The following is a 16,454-nucleotide window of genomic DNA, read 5'->3' on the forward strand; positions in this document are numbered from 1 at the left end:
GCACACTCAGTAAGAATGTCTGCTATATGTTTTGCGAACACTGGGTATTGTCTGGATTAGTAAGGAATTGCTCATTATTTAAAAATATTATCTCCAGCACAGCAAATTCTCTCAGGTATACCAGATACCTTGCTCCATAGTGTTCCACTTGTCTCAGTGCACTAAAAGGTCATCTTTCCAAGGAAACCTTTCCCTCACATTTGACAGGAGTTGCATCCAGAGGCTGAGAGTTTCTGGTCCTTTCCCAATCCTGTGGTCAATACTTGCATCCCAGTTGCAAAGTGTCACTACCATCTAATTTCATATCACGGGCCACAATAGGCCCAGTATAAGAGCACCCAGGTCACCAGGGGCTCACCTGACTGGAGTGAGAAATCTTTTTGCATGTCTTGCAGCTCACTCAGGGATAGGGTTTGAGTGATTATCTCTGGCCCTGTCTCTTCCTCCTGTTGTGAGGGCCCTGCTTCCTTTTCATCACTCACTACATCAACTGATTTGGTCTTGGATTTCTTCTTCTGAATACAGGCAACTGCTCTTAGCACAGGTTGCTCTTGTGGGTAAGCTGCAGTTTGAATGGCCATAGTGCCTGTTGCTTTGCTTTCCTCCTCCTCCCTCTGAGGGTGCTGCATAAAAACAAGCAGTGTCCAATAAACAGTAGCCACGGTCCAGCACATTCCATAACTTTGCAACTCTCTGGAACTGCCACAGCAATTCTCTTTCAAACACTTTATCAGGGCCCTGTAGTTGTTCAGGGGTGAACTTCCGAACCAGGAGTAGAGTACTCTTTCAAAAGCTGGCCCATTTTCTCCTACATGCCACACCACTAATCAATATCCATCCCAGGACATGTTTCTGGACAACTTCCCTAGAAATCTCTGTCCTAAATCTTAACATGGTGTACACTGGACAGAGGAAACCTATTAGACATATCAATGAGGGCATGCTTCCCAGGTCACTGTGAAACAGATCACTGTGGTGGATACATAGCACATATACGGGAGTATATGCAGGGTTAGGTATCATACCCACATGAACAGACCGAGCAACACTAGAACCAGGGAGCTCTCTACCTAAAACACAAATGCTTAGATCAAAGTTATCTCAATCCTCTTGAGCCTTACCTTGGGCATCAATTAAATGTGGTGGCTTAACACCAGCAAAAAATTAAATGCCAACTAAGCCATGGCCCTTCTCCTGCCCCTTCTGGTAAAGGAGGGAGACATGCAGAGAGTATGGATTGAGATAATTTACTGAAAGCAAAAAGCAATGGAATAAGAAACAGCAATATGAGTTTAAAAAATTATCCAAAACCAGAAGGTGTTTCAGCCACAAAAAATTAGTTTTATGTGGCTGCTGGGACCAAAACCAAAATGGAGGATGCTCCCCAAAGGTTGTGTCCACATGACATCCCCAGGCTCTCACATGCTGTCACAAACAAAGGCAGTTTGGCAAGAGGCTCCCCGCCCCTCCCAGACCAAGACAACAAAAAACAATGGCAAACAGACCCTCCCAAAAACTGGGTCATCCAAGATGGATGCCCTGCTAGGCTCAGTTCCACACAAGTGCCTGCACCACTGCGTCTACCGCTCTGCCATACTGGGGGTTGATCCTACAGGTTGCTGCCACTTCCCTGAAATTCTGCTGCACTCCTTTTGGCCTGGCTTAGCTGGAATGGGCTTGGCTGGACTGGGATCGGCTGGGCTCCCTTTGGCTGGACTAGGGGCCTTCCCTGTCCCCTGCCCACGGTCTCCCCATTAGTGTTGCCATTCAACATACATCACTTCTGTGTTCTGCTGCTTTCCTTTCAGCACCATATCCCATAGTGTCTCAGAGAAAACAGAAGAGAGTGGATGGCAGGGCAGAAGACAGAGTCTGCAGGGCTGATGCTGACAACCTCCCCATGAGAGAGAGCAAGGCAGAATGGTGCACACTTAATGGGGTGTGTGTGTTTTCTCCCCGAAAACAGTGATGATATAGGTGGTAAAGAATAACTTAGCTGCATCTACATGGTGCTAAGCACCACCCACCTCTGTAACCAGGACAACTGGAATTTCCAATTTTTCTGTAATTCACTAAGAAACTGAAAGTAAGTGTAAAAGAATTAAGATAGGGTCAAAATGAAAAAAATATGAAAAAACAGGAAGAAAAGATGAAAACCATCTTTCCAAGTTCAGTACCACATCATTCTATTCCACTTTTAGATAAGCTATTTTTGCTTCCTCATCAACATATTATCTGAGAAACAAATATGAGAGTTGATTCATTTGAGAGCAAAATAGTGATAATCAAAAAACGAAACAAACTTATAAAGAATAAATATTGCAACTTTATCCTGTAGTATGACTCTTACCTTCATGAGCTCTTCTGCTTCTCCCTCAGGAGAAACTGCATGTAAAGACAACTGCAGAGTCTCTGTTATTACAAGTAAAACACCTCTTTCCTCTAGCAACAGGAGCTTTCGGACCAGACTGTCTGTAGACAATACCTGCCTTGTCTTCCCTTTCTCATTCACATAGTGCACAGAACCTGTAGGACAAATAAATCAGGTGCAGATTTTAGTTGACATCTTTTAGCTACAAAAGCCAAAGTTGATGCTCTCTACCTTAATAAAACATTCCTCAAGCGCTGAAAATGTAAAAATAACAAAAATTCTTTCATTTTCTTGTTCCTCTCAGGATAGACAGTACAATAGCTGACCAGAGCAATAAACCAAAGCATATTTTTCCCCATTTAGAAGATCCAAAGAGGAATACTTTAAATAATTTTAAAATGCAAATAAACTTTCTGTATGAATGATAGCGTCTGAAATCTTCAGTCTTAGAGAAAAATCTGTGAAAGAAGAATGGCAGCTAAGAACTAGTTCAATTTACAGCAGAGTTGAGATGGTGGAAAACTGTGGACCTGAAGTTCTTCATTGCTTAGGAAACACTGCACCACATACCAAACTCAGCTTCAGTCCATAATTTGACTGGCAAATGGGACAGTGTTTTTCTAAAAACGCTGACATCGGTAACTAATGCACCCATCAACATTTTAAAAGCCATTATAATGTCATTAAGTTGTATTACTCTATAATCATAGCATCACAGAATCATTAAGGTTGGCGCTCTCAGTGCTGGGCCTGTGGCCACTCTATGGCTGATCCAAGTCCTGTCCCACTGCTATATTTTCTCCCTGCAATAAAACCCTGCATAGATATCCCCATCTTCTTAAATCACAGGACATTTTGGTTTTGAAGGGACTTTAAAAATGAATCTCTTTTTAATCCTCTTGCCACGGGCAGGGACACCTCCCACTAGTCCAGGTTGCTCCAAGCCTCATCCAGCCTGGCCTTGAACACTTCCAGGGATCCAGGGGCAGCCACAGCTTCTCTGGGCACCCTGTGCCAGGGCCTCAGCACTCTCACAGGGAACAATTCCTTCCCAATATCCCATCTAACCATGTCCTCTGGGAGTGGGAAGCCGTTCCCTTGTCCTGTCCCTGCAAGCCCTCCAAAGTCCCTCTCCAGCTCTCCCAGAGCCCCATTAGGCACTGCAAGGGGCTCTGAGCTCCCCCTGACGCCTTCTCTTCTCCAGGTGAACACCCCCAGTTCTCCCAGCCTAACTCCAGAGCAGAGGGGCTCCAGTCCATGAAGCATCTCCATGGCCTCCTCCGGACTCATTCCAACAGCTCCATGTCACCCCTGTGTTGTTAAACCCAGAGCTGGAGGCAACTCTGCAGGTGGGGTCTCACCTGAGTGGGGCTGAGGTGCAAAATCCCCCCCTCCCCTGCTGCCCATACTGTGGGATCAGCCCAGCACACAGGGTATTTCTGGGTGCCAGCACACACAACTGGGGCATGTCCAGCTCTCACTCACCAGAACCTCCAAGTTCTTCTCAGAACATTTGGGAGTTAGAGCAGATCATTACTAGATTAAAAACTGAGTCCAAAATACATACACTCAAACCAAACCAAGCAATGAAGCTGCTCACAAGGAACAGTCAGACAGTATCATTTGATTGAAATTTGAGAAGTATGACAAGGAGGCTGTCTTGGGGTGACTTTATAATACTATATCCCTTATCATCTGCTTTATGCCCAGACACAGGTTCTGTAACTTTAAGCTAGGTCCGAGAGAAGGGGAGAAGCCGGGGGAATTCTTTCATCAGTTTGTGTTCAAACACAGACTCTCCCCCGGTCTTTCTCAGGAGAGAAGAGAGTTAAATTCTTTTGTAGCTAGCTTTTTTATGTTAGCTGAGTCAAGAAGTTTTTCCTGGGACTGTGGCTTCTTCTGGAACTGTTCAGCTTTGCTCCAGTCCAAAAGACCAGACCATCACCGGGAGTCCCATGCTGCGGCCCAGTGGGGGGAAGCTGCAGGGACACCTGGCTCCGGACCTCGGAGAAGCAGGACTCTAAAATCCACCAGCTTTCTCCACAGCGAGAAGGTTTTCATATCTAACATTATTCATTCTTGTTCCCGTGCCAGCATGCACTCTCTGTGTTAAATAAACAGGTTTTTTCCCCTTTCTCCAAGAAATTCCTTTCGTCTGATGGGAAGAGGCTGTGCCACAAACCGGCCTTTTTTTCAGAGGAGACTCCCTTCTCAGGACGTTTCCTCCTAACTAGTCTCAAACCGAGGCAGAGGCCCAAGCCAAGGACAGCACCTGCAGAACACACAGCCTGTCCCTAGATGGAGCTCTGCACCATCACAACAGCGGCTTTGAAGGTGAGGACGGAATGGGCACAGCTTCCTAAAGCTTCTCTCCTTGTATCTTTATGAAGCACCTTGTGTCCATTTTCCATTTAAATGGTACCCTTCTAGTAAAGAGGCTTGTATTTACACATTAAAAGAAAGTACACTGCAAACCAACCACGCAGATGGCCCATGCCCCTCCTGCAAGCTGTACTGGTGCTGTGCTGGTGTAAACAAGGGGTGTCAATTTTGGTACGACACTGAATCAAATTGTAACGGAGCTGCAGAACCAGCATAACTGAAATGTTTTCAGAACAGTTAACACTTGAATCAACAGGATGACTCGAATCACCTACCAGAAACACCCATTATGCAATTTCTCACACACATTTTGGCTCCAGTTCAGAGAGTGATGGCATCAAAAAAATTTGGGGTGGGAAGAAAGTTAGCTTAGAGCAAACTAGTACCCAGAAGACTAAAAAAGATAGGAAAAGACAGGGAAGAGTAAAAGGCAAGGAAGAGGAAAATACAGAGAAGAAACACTATTAGGCAGCAAACTAAACAAAACATTCTCAGACTTTTTGTTGTTCTGTAAGATTAAAGCATCATTTCAAAGCATGAGAAAAAAGTGAAAAGAAAATTGAGAATTTAAGACGTATGTTTTAGCAGAATTTGCCTATTTATAGAAAAAAGAACCCACAACACATGCATTATTTTGAAGCTTTGCACAAGACCTAATTTTATCTACACTTGTGTGTTACAGATTGTTTTCCTCATACTCACTTCTTCGGAACCTGACTAACCCAGTACCTCTGGTGACCTTGCGAACAAGACCATCCTGAAGATAAGATTTCAGCAGTTTTATTCATTTCTTACCAAACATTCTACAACTCCTATAGAATACTCTACCCTATTGGATATATGAATATGAGGGATATACGAACATACCTCAAGACTATCATGCACTGAGCTATTTTGAAGCTCTAAGGAAACAACTTCCCAGCCAAATGGAAAAGTGGTTTTGCTCTTACCATCTGTCAAAGTGATAAAGAAGGAGAGTCCTTCCTGGACTGCTGTTTTCAGAGGCGGTCCTATTCCAGCTTTCTTCCAATTAAACATATCCAAGGCTTTCTCATCACCACTCACAGCTGCTTTTGCCAGCTGTACAAAGTCCCTGAAAAGAGAGATCCTTCATTCCTAATTTTTTTCATAACTGTAGTTTCAGTCTCAACGAATGGATGAGAAGTTAATAAAGCATATTGTATAAAGAGAACAAATATTTCATACACTGATTGAAAAAAGGGCAAACTCAAAAAGATACAAAACAAAATTTCAATATTAGTTTTCATTTGCATTGTTTCACTTTTTTTTTCAAAACACATCACTATCTTTTCAGAGATGTGAAACAGAAAAGCCCAGACAAGGAGAACTCTTATTTTTCACTACAGCTGCTTCCTATTTCTTGCTTGGACAGGAAAGAAATAATAATGTTTAAGAACTGACTTTTAATTTAATCATTTTTGACAATAATATAATGATAATTGTGTTTCCAGCGTGTTTATGGCTTTCCACAATCAGCAATATTGCTAATTAGAAGAACTAAGACAGAAGAGTCAACAGCAACAGACAGACAATGTGGAGAAGAGAAAAAAGACCAGTTACTGCACACAGGACACAGAGCCAGCTATCAGAGTGGAAGAAGAGCTTGGAAATATAGGGCAGATAGGAAAAGAATGTTTTTATATATATTTTAAAATAGTCCATTTGTGGGTAGGACTTTCTTTCTGTGGAACAAGACAAAGACTTGGTCTATCAGAGCTCTGATGGGGTCAATACTCACTCGCTAGGAGGGGGTGGCCGAAAGACACAGTGCCACAAGCATTTCCCATACTCCTGCTTAACCAGGGCAGGACCCTGCACTCTGCCCCGATGGTCCATTTTCCACAGACACAAGACACCGTGCTAGAAAAAGACAAGTTAATTCATTACCCTTTGCACACAGATGAGAATTCAGACTCAAGCTAATCACTGCACATAAAAACAAATGTTTTATTGACAGAGCAACACTCTTCCTTTTGTTTAGTTGACACATACAATTACGCCCACTTAAAACTAAGCCACAGGGAATCAAAGCTATCTTTAACATTATATTATTTGCTCCCTTAAAATCAAATTATCTAAAAAGAGCTTGTTGGCCCTATCCTTTTTTAGTTAAATCACACTGCCAGAGCAATTACATGGAACAGTCTTAGTTTTCTTCTGCAAGAAGAAAAGTAGCAGATGTAAATATTTGTCTTGATAATGTCCTTTCCACATTCTTTCTTGAAAGTAGTCTGATAGTTATTTTTTAGCAATTGAAATAAAGGATAGCAGAGCATATGCATCCCTCAGTAAGTGTATATAAAACTGATGTAGATGAGCATGGGTATATGATTAGACATGTGAAGTCACAGGGTGTAGAAAGACTAAGGGCAGAATTTTTTAATTTCTGGAGCTTTCCTCCTCTTTCAGAGCAGACATTCAAGAGCTTACTTTTAGAAAAATCAAGAACTTACTTTTAGAAAAATAATCTAGTAACTAGAAAAATCATATATGCGAAAGAAAGGAAGTCTGGTTAGCTAATTAACTCAACAGTGGTCAAGTAGAGGTCAAGGCCAGCCCTTGAGCCTGGCACAGGTGCTGACATAACTCACACCCTGCAGTGCCAGCTCAGAAGCAACAAACCCCTGGTGACTAAAAAGAATGGAGACAAATTCCAGCAAATTGACTTAGAGTATAAACTCACAGTTGGAATGCTAAGATGATTATTTATTGTTGTTGTTATGCTAGTGCTTATGAAACCAAATTGCATTTAGGAACCTTCCATGTAAGCACTACATAAAAAAAAACCCAACAACAATTTTCAATATCAAATTCACTCTCATTTTATTTCATTAAGATAGATAACCATAAAGTGATATTTGAATTCACTCTATTTTTATTTATTGTTTTCAATGAAGTATCATCCTTTTCCTGGAAGTGGTAGCAGTGGTCACTTATTCTTCACAATTCTGACTAGAAGCCACAGAAGATGCAGCTGAGGCCTTCCAAAGTAACATTTCCTTCTGTTTTTCCTAAGATTCAAACTTCTAACTTCTTTTCAACGGTAAGATGGCTATAGTTACACCATCCAAAACTGTTTATTAAATACTATGTGTCTGCAGATTAAAGAATGCCACTCAGCTGTGCAACTGTGACACTGCTGTACTTCTGTCCCAAGAGAATACTTGCAGTTCATAAAATGTTTGCTAGTTACCTCTGAAAATCACAGGATCCTATGAACCAACCTTGTTGGTTCCTCCTCTCACTCTTCCATCAGCTTTATATGCCACCAATTTCCAAGGATCCCAACTAAAATCACCTCCACCATTTATAAGCTGGAGGAAAAGCCTGCAGCTTTCTAAAGCTGCTGCCTTCATTCCACCTCCTTCTAGATATTCCAGCCTGTATCCAGATAACCGACTTGCACAATCTCAATTCTTAGTTAGAAGCACATGAGATTGGAAACAAAAAAGGCTCACAACCGCTCCTAAGTCACACTGGAAAGGATGCAGAACTCATCTGTTTTCAAATGATATTTTTAAAGGACACAGGACATTGACCTTATCATCTATCTAAATGTCCTTTCCAAATGGAGATATTCTCTGATTCCATCCTGTAACTTCCCAATAATTTTTAAAAACATAAAGCTTTAGTTACTTGGTATGAAAGCAATTTGCCTTACAAATAGGCTTTCAGTATAGAAAGCACCTAGATCCTCTGTGTGATCAAAACGTGGAAATCATTCATGTTCTTTTTACTTAAAACAAAACAAAAGCTTCTGATTTTCACAGTATCCTATTCCAACTTTATGAAGTTATTTTCAAATAATTTTCTTGCATTTCAAGATGTACAATGACAGAAATCCTAGGGAAGATAGAATCATAGAATACACTCAGTTGGAAGTGACTCACACAGATCATCAAGCCCTGGCCTACACAGACAGCCCAACAATCCCACCCTGTGCCCGAGTGCTTGTCCAAAGGCTCCTGGAGCTCTGGAAGCCTTGCAGCTCTGAGCTTTCCCTGGGGAGCCTTTCCAGTGTCCAACCAGCCTCTAGGTGAAACAGAAACTTAATCAGGATCCAAATATTTCTCTTATTTCTAAAGAATTTCCTCTAATATAAGCAGAACATGATCTTGGCAGCACTCACCTAATGTAAGTTTCCTAAAAATAAACCCTCATGGGAAAAATATTCAAAATAAACGTATAAACTATTGGATAATATGTAAGAAATGAAGTATATCTATGCTGCACCTCAGACCATAGCATAGTAACACTGTTTGAAATCAATTTGAAAAGTATTTTGTTCATAAATGTAAGTTCTGTCTATATCAATGTATTGGCTCATTATGATTAAGGCCTCAGCTACACTGAGATGTGTCCATCTTTTGCCTGGGAAGAACTTTCTCATTTCTAATAAAGAAGATGATAAATTCTCTTTTTACTCAATTTTGAATTTCTGCATTTCCGTCAAATGCAGCAGCAGAACTTTACAACCAATGAATTAAAATAACTTTTCCTCCCAATAAGAATATTAGGAATCCTAACATATAGGTAAGAGCAGAACTGAAATTCTTGGGCAAGCTCAAGTTTGAATCAGGGAAAATACAGGAAAAAAACACTTTTTTTTTTCTTCATTGGCTGACTCAGGAACTGGCAATACAGAATCTTCTATGAATACTTAATCCTGAATATTCAATAGCTATTTTCTCAGTTCACTATGTAAAAGGGCAACCAGTTCATCAAGAAATAGAGTGTCACATTTCCCAATACAATCAATTTGACACAATATTAAGGCATTCATAAAACCAGGGAAAGAGAGATTAGCATGGGTTTCCTGTAAGCACTGCTCTGCACTCAGTATGGATGAATATGTTGTAGCTGGAATTTATTTCTCAACAGCTATTCTTGAGTCTGCCCTAAAACTTGTGCATGGACAGGAGCAAAAGAATTCAAATGGTCTGTACCTCAATTACTCCATCCATGAAATAGCCTTAAACTTTCATCAACGGTCAGCACTCACTGAGATCCAACACAATTTTATTCAAAGAAAAATTATAGAATGGCAATTCTTTAATTGTAGAATAATATTGTAGAAAAAATTAAAACACTATGACTTTATTTTATTCCCTATCAGTTTTAATTTGTACCAAAGGAAATTTCCCTCCCACACAAGTCTCCCTTCCCCATGGATCTCCTTTCCATGATCCTTTCCTATTACAGAGCTTCCAAGACTGTATTCCACATCAAACCCATATGGCATTTCAGCTACTCACCCCATCCCCAGACACAAGGCAGGTACCACTCGTACTCCAGCTCAGGACTGTGATTTTGGCACTGTGATTTGGGGGTACAGTGTGCTGCTCCTTGTCTTGTTTGTTCAGTATCAGAACTCCTCCTGTCTCCCATCCTGATGCCAGAATGGGTCTGGAAGGGTGCCAGGCAAGTAATGTGACCTGAAAGCTTCTCTCAACATGGGAATCAGGCACATGTTCTCCCTGCAAACAAAAACCGGTGTGAGCTCAGTTCAGTGGAAACTCAGCAACCAAACCTTCCAATTCATAGCCCAGTCAATATCAAGCTTTCTCTCCCATATAAAGGATATAAGAAGGCTTCAAGCATATTTCTAAGTAAAAAAAAATTCCAACTATTGAAAAAGAACAAAGCACATCACTAAGGACATAGAATAATCTAATGCTTCAACAGCTCTTAAAGGCAGATCCTCCTTTAGGCATGGTTCACAAGAATATTTCATGCAAATCATTTAACCTCTCTAAGTATTTCTTTTTCCATTTTTTAAACTTGGATAACAATTTTCAGAATACACTTTGAAAAGTACACATTTTATAGGCTATCATATTAAGAGACATGTTTCAGTAAGTCTGCTGCAGACTTAGATACCTTTTAGTGCTACTTCTCTAAAATTATGCAAACCAAAGTCTTACACAAGGCTCTCATGTAAAAGTTAAGAGTATGCAAAAGAAATATCTGTCTACAGGCAGAAAATCAGTTCAGTCTTGAGGTGGTAGAGTGATTTGTTCAGTTTCCATTTCTTAGTATGTTCTATTCACTTAAGAGTTAAAAAGCAGCAGCAGCATGTGTTCATTTACATACAAATCTGAAAATCTCACACTATGAGAAGCAAAAAGCAAATCAGTAATCATCACAAACAAGACTTATAGACTGCAAACATCAAATTTCAAAGGAAAGATCAATTTAATTTATGAGGATCTTTTTAAAAATACATATAATGAGTGGCTGATGAATCTGTCATGTTCCGTACAGCACAGGACACAGACAGTAATTAAAACCCAGAGATATTTCAGGAGGATAAGTAAGCCTGCAAAAACAGAGATTAAAAATGTGAAGTTTTAAATTAGAACAATGATAAAGGTTGCTGAGAGAAGCTGTGTGGCTTCTCACACATCTCACATCTCTGAAAGTGTTCAAGGCCAGGTTGGATGGGGCTTGGAGCAACTTGGTCTATGGAAGGTGTCCCTGCGCACAGCAAGTGCTTGGGACAAGATGATCCTAAAGGTCCCTTTGTGTCAAACCATGACACCCTTCCAATCTAAACCATCCTGCAATTCTGTGACTCTGTATCGAGAGCAAAAGCAAAGTTGTTGATTTTTCACCTGTTCCAGGTAGATATCCACACAGCCCCCACCTGCTGTGCTGATGGAAGCAACTGCCAGGAGTGGATGAAGTGGGTGCCATGCTATATGGGAAGGGGAGGCAACAGAATCAGGAGCATCTGTTCTATGATCCACGTACACAGCCATAAAAACAGGAGCTGTCTCAGACTGCACACCTGTACAAGGAATAAAAACATCTCTATCAGGTTTGCTTATGCAGATAATACATTTACACTACATATATGCTATTTATATTGAATTTATGTACTATATATAATGACATATATATGGCTTAAAACAAGAGGGAAAATAAAACTACAGCATTATCTTGTTGCATATACTACACAGACATGACAATGTCAGAGTGGCATTTAAAAATAAAAGGAGAAACACTGAGTCTCATACTCTGTAGAGTCACAGTGTGCATAAGCCGGGACCAAGTCTCTCACCAGTGGCTTGTGCTGGCCTACTTCAAAGGACTCTGAAATAACTCAGTATTTACCAGAAAGCTACTTCCAGCAGCTTCATATCCAAAGATATTAATTAATCTACAAACTGAACTCTTTTATGTTGAGTCTCATGTCTCGGCTTTCAAAGTAAGTTTCAACAGTTGTCACCACTTTGGAGCTTGTACTGTTGAAATCACACTATCTACTATTTATATTGGAACCGTTACTGACATTTGAATGAAAAAAGTAAGTGCTGATGTTGCACAGTAAAGAACATGAGAACAAAACCCTTTTCAGTGTTGTGGGTCAGAAATCAAGGGCATCAGTAATAATTTGTAATAATTTATGCACAGAAATGGTCTTTGGATTTGTGTCATGGGATCCAGTCAGCTCAGTTTCAAAACAAAAACAGCTGGAGCGAAACACCTCAAATTCCTAGCAAATAATCAGTGAGTCATAGAGTTCAGTGGGTCAACTGGCCCAGCCTCCCTGCACAAGCAACATCTTCCCAGAGCACATGGCATAGGACTGTGTCCAGACAATTCTGGATATCCCCAATGAGGGAGATTTCACATCCTCTCTGCGGCAGCCTATTCAGTGCTTAATCACCCACACAGTAAAGATATTTAGAGGAAACTTCCCATGTTCCAGTTTCTGCCCATTGCCTCTAGTGCCATTGCTGAGCCCCATGGAGCACAGCCTGGTCCATTCTCCTGGGCTTTTCCTGCAGACACTGACAGACAGGGATGAGGTCCCCTCTCAGCTGTCTCTTCTCAAGGCTCAACAGGCCCAGCTCCCAGAACTGGACACAGTGCTCCAGATGTGCTTCACCAGGGCTGAACAGAGGGGCAGGATCCCCTCCCCAGCCCACTAATAATGCCTTTCCTCACCCACCCCAGCATCCACCATCGTGGCCCCAGGGCACACAGCTGGTCAAGGACAGCTGGTGACCCCAGGTCCTTCTCCACAGGGATGCTGCCTAGCAGGGCAGTCACCAACCTGGACTGGTCCATGGGATTACTCCTCCCCAGGTACAGAACCCTGCCAAGACCCAGTGAAAAACAAAACAAGATCCCCAAGAAAACAACACCAACAAACATACGCACAAAAAAGCCCCCAAACATGAAACATTTAAAAGACTTCTGTGACATTTAAGGGGAAGAGTTGTTTTCTTCTGCACAGGTAAACCATGAATTCAGAATTCACAGGCACACACACGCAGAGCAGTGAGCCACCAGCCTAAGCCACCAGCATGTAAAATGGGCATCAACAGACTCTTAAGGTCTCTTTTCTTTAAATCTTCTGTCAGTGCCTCAAATAACTAATTTGCTGGGCACTTAATTTAGAAAGGTGGGCAACTCTGTTCAGTAAATTGGGAGTTCTGTATCTTGCCTCTGACACATACAAGGAACAACATCAACTACTGGATATGAGAGCAGACAAGAGCAGTCACCCTAAGGACAAACCATTTCATCTTCCAACAAGATCCACTCACTTTTATCTGTACAATCCTTCAAAATCCTCAGCATTCCCAAAGTGGCATTGCATGGTCCAGTTTTATCACCACTCAAAAAAAAACAAAAAACAACCAACAAACCATTCAAATAAAATTTAGAGTGTTTTTCATCTTGATTTCATGTATTTTAAAAGTTTTCTTACATCTCCAGTACTGTTCCAGAATTCTGTGTCCATGCTACTACTTTACTCCTTATTTTATCTGTTTCATTTTCCTCTAAGAGAGGAAGGATTTAGTCCATATTTGACTATAAGCTTTAGATAGGCTCAAAATTTGAAATAATAAAGAATTTCACTTCAGATTGAAACAAAAATATAAGATGCCTAAATGAAAACAAATCTACATTTCATATAAAATAACAGTTTCATCAAGCCATACAGCTGTAATATCTTCTCTATAGACAGCATTTTCTACTTTTAGTTGTTCCTTGCATCTGTAGTTATTAATATTACTTATTATTATTCAGATATTTCAGTCCCCTTCAATGACAGAAATAAGTTTATCAAGCTTCCAAATTGCATCTCTTGTTCAATTCATTAATTTAACTTTTGGAATTAATAGACAGCAAGAAAAAAATTTCAACCAAAACTGTGTAAATTTAAAATGGCAGACTGGCACTTACTAAAACAAGACTCAGTGATACTGTTGGGTAAATTATGGACAACCCCAAATATAAAATACTCTTCACCATCACAGTAACTACACAGAGTTGTGCAGCAGACTGCTACATACAAATAAATAAATGGCTTACATAAGTGGATTACTCAGTGGTGTAAAAATAATTGAACCAATATTCATTTTCTTGCTGTGATCTTGGGAATTCATTACTCACATGATTACTGCTAGCTCATGCATTTAAACTGTAGCATTGACAGCTGCCTCTTCAAAAAGTCTTCAAAAAAGAAAAAGAAAACCAAGTAACACCACCTCTACAAACTATCCGGCATGTTCTATTTTTCCAAGGTTTCAAAAAAAATAAAATTTCTGAAAAAGTTAACCATATTGTATTTTAGAATAGAACATGACCAAGCCCCCACACTTGATCTCAAAGATCAAATTGCAAACATCTGACAGACACTTTTGAAACAGCCCACAGGCAATTCTTAAAAATGGTTAGACCTTACGGAATCTCAGCATGGTTTGGAAGGGACCTTAAGCTCATCCAGTTCCAACCCCTGCCATGGGCCGAGACTCCTCACACTATCCCAGGTTGCTCCAAACCCTGTCCAACCCAGCCTTGGACACTTCAGGGATCTGGGGGCAGCCACAGCTTCTCTGGGCAACCTGTGCCAGGGCCTCAGCACCCTCACAATAAAACTTTTCTTCTCACAATAAAACTTCTTCTGCCAGTTTAAACCAGTAGTCCTTCATCCTGTCAGTACACACCCTGGTAAGAAGTCTGTATCCATCTTTCTTACAAGATCCCATAAAGTTCTTTTTAAGACAACTTCCTTGTCCAGCCATCCAGAAGCCACCCTGACAATCACTCTTGCACCACCTGAGCAGGGACCAAGGCCCCCTGTGCAGCTACACCCACCTCCACAGTCAAACCAGCTTTCCTTACCAGCTCAACCATGGGTTTCCCATAGCAGTCTCAGATGTCTGGATCATTAAAATAATTTCATTTTGGTGCAATAACAAAATTACAGCTCAAGCTGGTATCTCCAAGGAGGAATGTCAAACAAAGGAACCCCTGGGCTTTCCCACCCTCTCAGTTTAAGGGCAGGGAAAGTCTGGGGGTTGTCAGCTGCTGCTGAGTGCCTCTGAGTGTCCCTCACCTGGCTGGGCCACAGGTCCCCATGCCCTGTGTTATGCAGAGTCAGCAGTTCACAGCCTCTTGCTCTGGCCACCCAAAGCTCAACCTGCAGCTTGCACTGCAACTGCACCCTGCAGACGACATTACACTACACTACAGACAACATTAATGACTGCAAATGACAGCAGTGAGCCAGAACACCCTGAGCTACCGACAGTGGCACTGAATGGATTCCTAAAATACTAGAAGGCCACAGTGACGCGTTCACAGAGCCTTCTCTTCTCCAGGCTAAATACTCACAGCTCTCCAGCCTGTCTCCAGAGAAGAGGGGCTCCAGACTCTGGAGCATCTCCTTGGACTCTGGATCTCTGGACTCTGTCCACCAGCTCCATGTCCTTCCTACACTGGAGCTCCAGAGCTGGAGGTACGTCTGAAGGTCTCACCTGAGCAGGGCAGAGGAGCAGATTTCCTCCGTTCCCTGCTGCCCACGCTGGGCGATGAGCCCAGGACATGGAGGTATCTGGGCTGCCAGTGTGTATTGCCAGGTCATTTCGAGTCTTTTACCCACCAGTACCCCAAGTCCTTCTCCTCAGGGCTGCTCTCAATCTGTTCATCCTTCAGACTATACTGGTAATGGAGATTGCCCCAAGCCAGTGCAGAACTTTGCACATGGCCTTGTTGAACTTCATGAGGTTCACAGAGATAAACACCACAGACAACATTAACGACTGCAAATGACAGCAGCGAGCCAGAACACCCGCACATATTTCACAAAATAATATCAACAGGAAAAAAAATATATGCTATTCTGTCTTTGGGGACAATGCTTAAAAAGCTGCTTTTATGTTCTGTCACAGTGTTATCAGCACATTTAATCGAGGCTGATAGCAACTTGGTTTGCTGTACCTGTGGAGCTGTGGACTCATTGGCCCCCAGTCACCACACAAATGGTGAAAGGGGTCTCTGGCCGAGTTGCCTTAACAAGACTCTCTGGCAAGGCTCCCAAAGCAAAGGTCTTTCCTTTAACCTCTATCTATGAGAAATGCTGGTTTTAAAATTTGAAATTGTTTAAAAGAGCCAGCCCCAGGAAAAAAAGATAATACAAAACTGCTCTGTGCTACAAAAAGATGGTTAATGACTACGTACAACCTTCTCTAACTAGTAAAACAGATGAAGCAAAAACCCGGTTGAATCCTGCACCCGCACAGAGGCAGAAGGGGTGGGGAGCCTGTGCCAGGCAGAGCCCAGGCTGCTGCTGCCGTGGGCAGTTCCTGGAGTGGACCGAACCCTGCGCGCGTCCCCCGTCCGGGCCATGATCGTCACTCGCCGGCACAGAACAAGGGGC

The 16,454-nt window shown here is 41.8% G+C and overlaps 1 protein-coding gene across 2 annotated transcripts in view; it reads right to left on the reverse strand.

Annotated features, from left to right (window-relative positions):
* The window catches only part of IFT140 (intraflagellar transport 140), an 85,402-nt gene that overhangs the window by 68,558 nt on the left and 390 nt on the right, over positions 1 to 16,454 (reverse strand). For both annotated transcript variants that reach the window (XM_036392729.1, XM_036392728.1), the window contains 5 exons: positions 11,389 to 11,564; positions 10,030 to 10,251; positions 6,513 to 6,634; positions 5,704 to 5,846; positions 2,351 to 2,526 (listed from right to left, as the gene is read on the reverse strand). In XM_036392729.1, the coding sequence (XP_036248622.1) occupies positions 2,351 to 2,526; positions 5,704 to 5,846; positions 6,513 to 6,634; positions 10,030 to 10,251; positions 11,389 to 11,535 (810 nt within the window). In that variant the 5' untranslated portion in view covers positions 11,536 to 11,564. Of the gene's footprint in view, positions 1 to 2,350; positions 2,527 to 5,703; positions 5,847 to 6,512; positions 6,635 to 10,029; positions 10,252 to 11,388; positions 11,565 to 16,454 lie in introns of those variants that run through there.

The sequence above is a fragment of the Molothrus ater genome, chromosome 16 (assembly GCF_012460135.2).
Source record: "Molothrus ater isolate BHLD 08-10-18 breed brown headed cowbird chromosome 16, BPBGC_Mater_1.1, whole genome shotgun sequence".
NCBI classification, from domain to species: Eukaryota; Metazoa; Chordata; class Aves; order Passeriformes; family Icteridae; genus Molothrus; species Molothrus ater.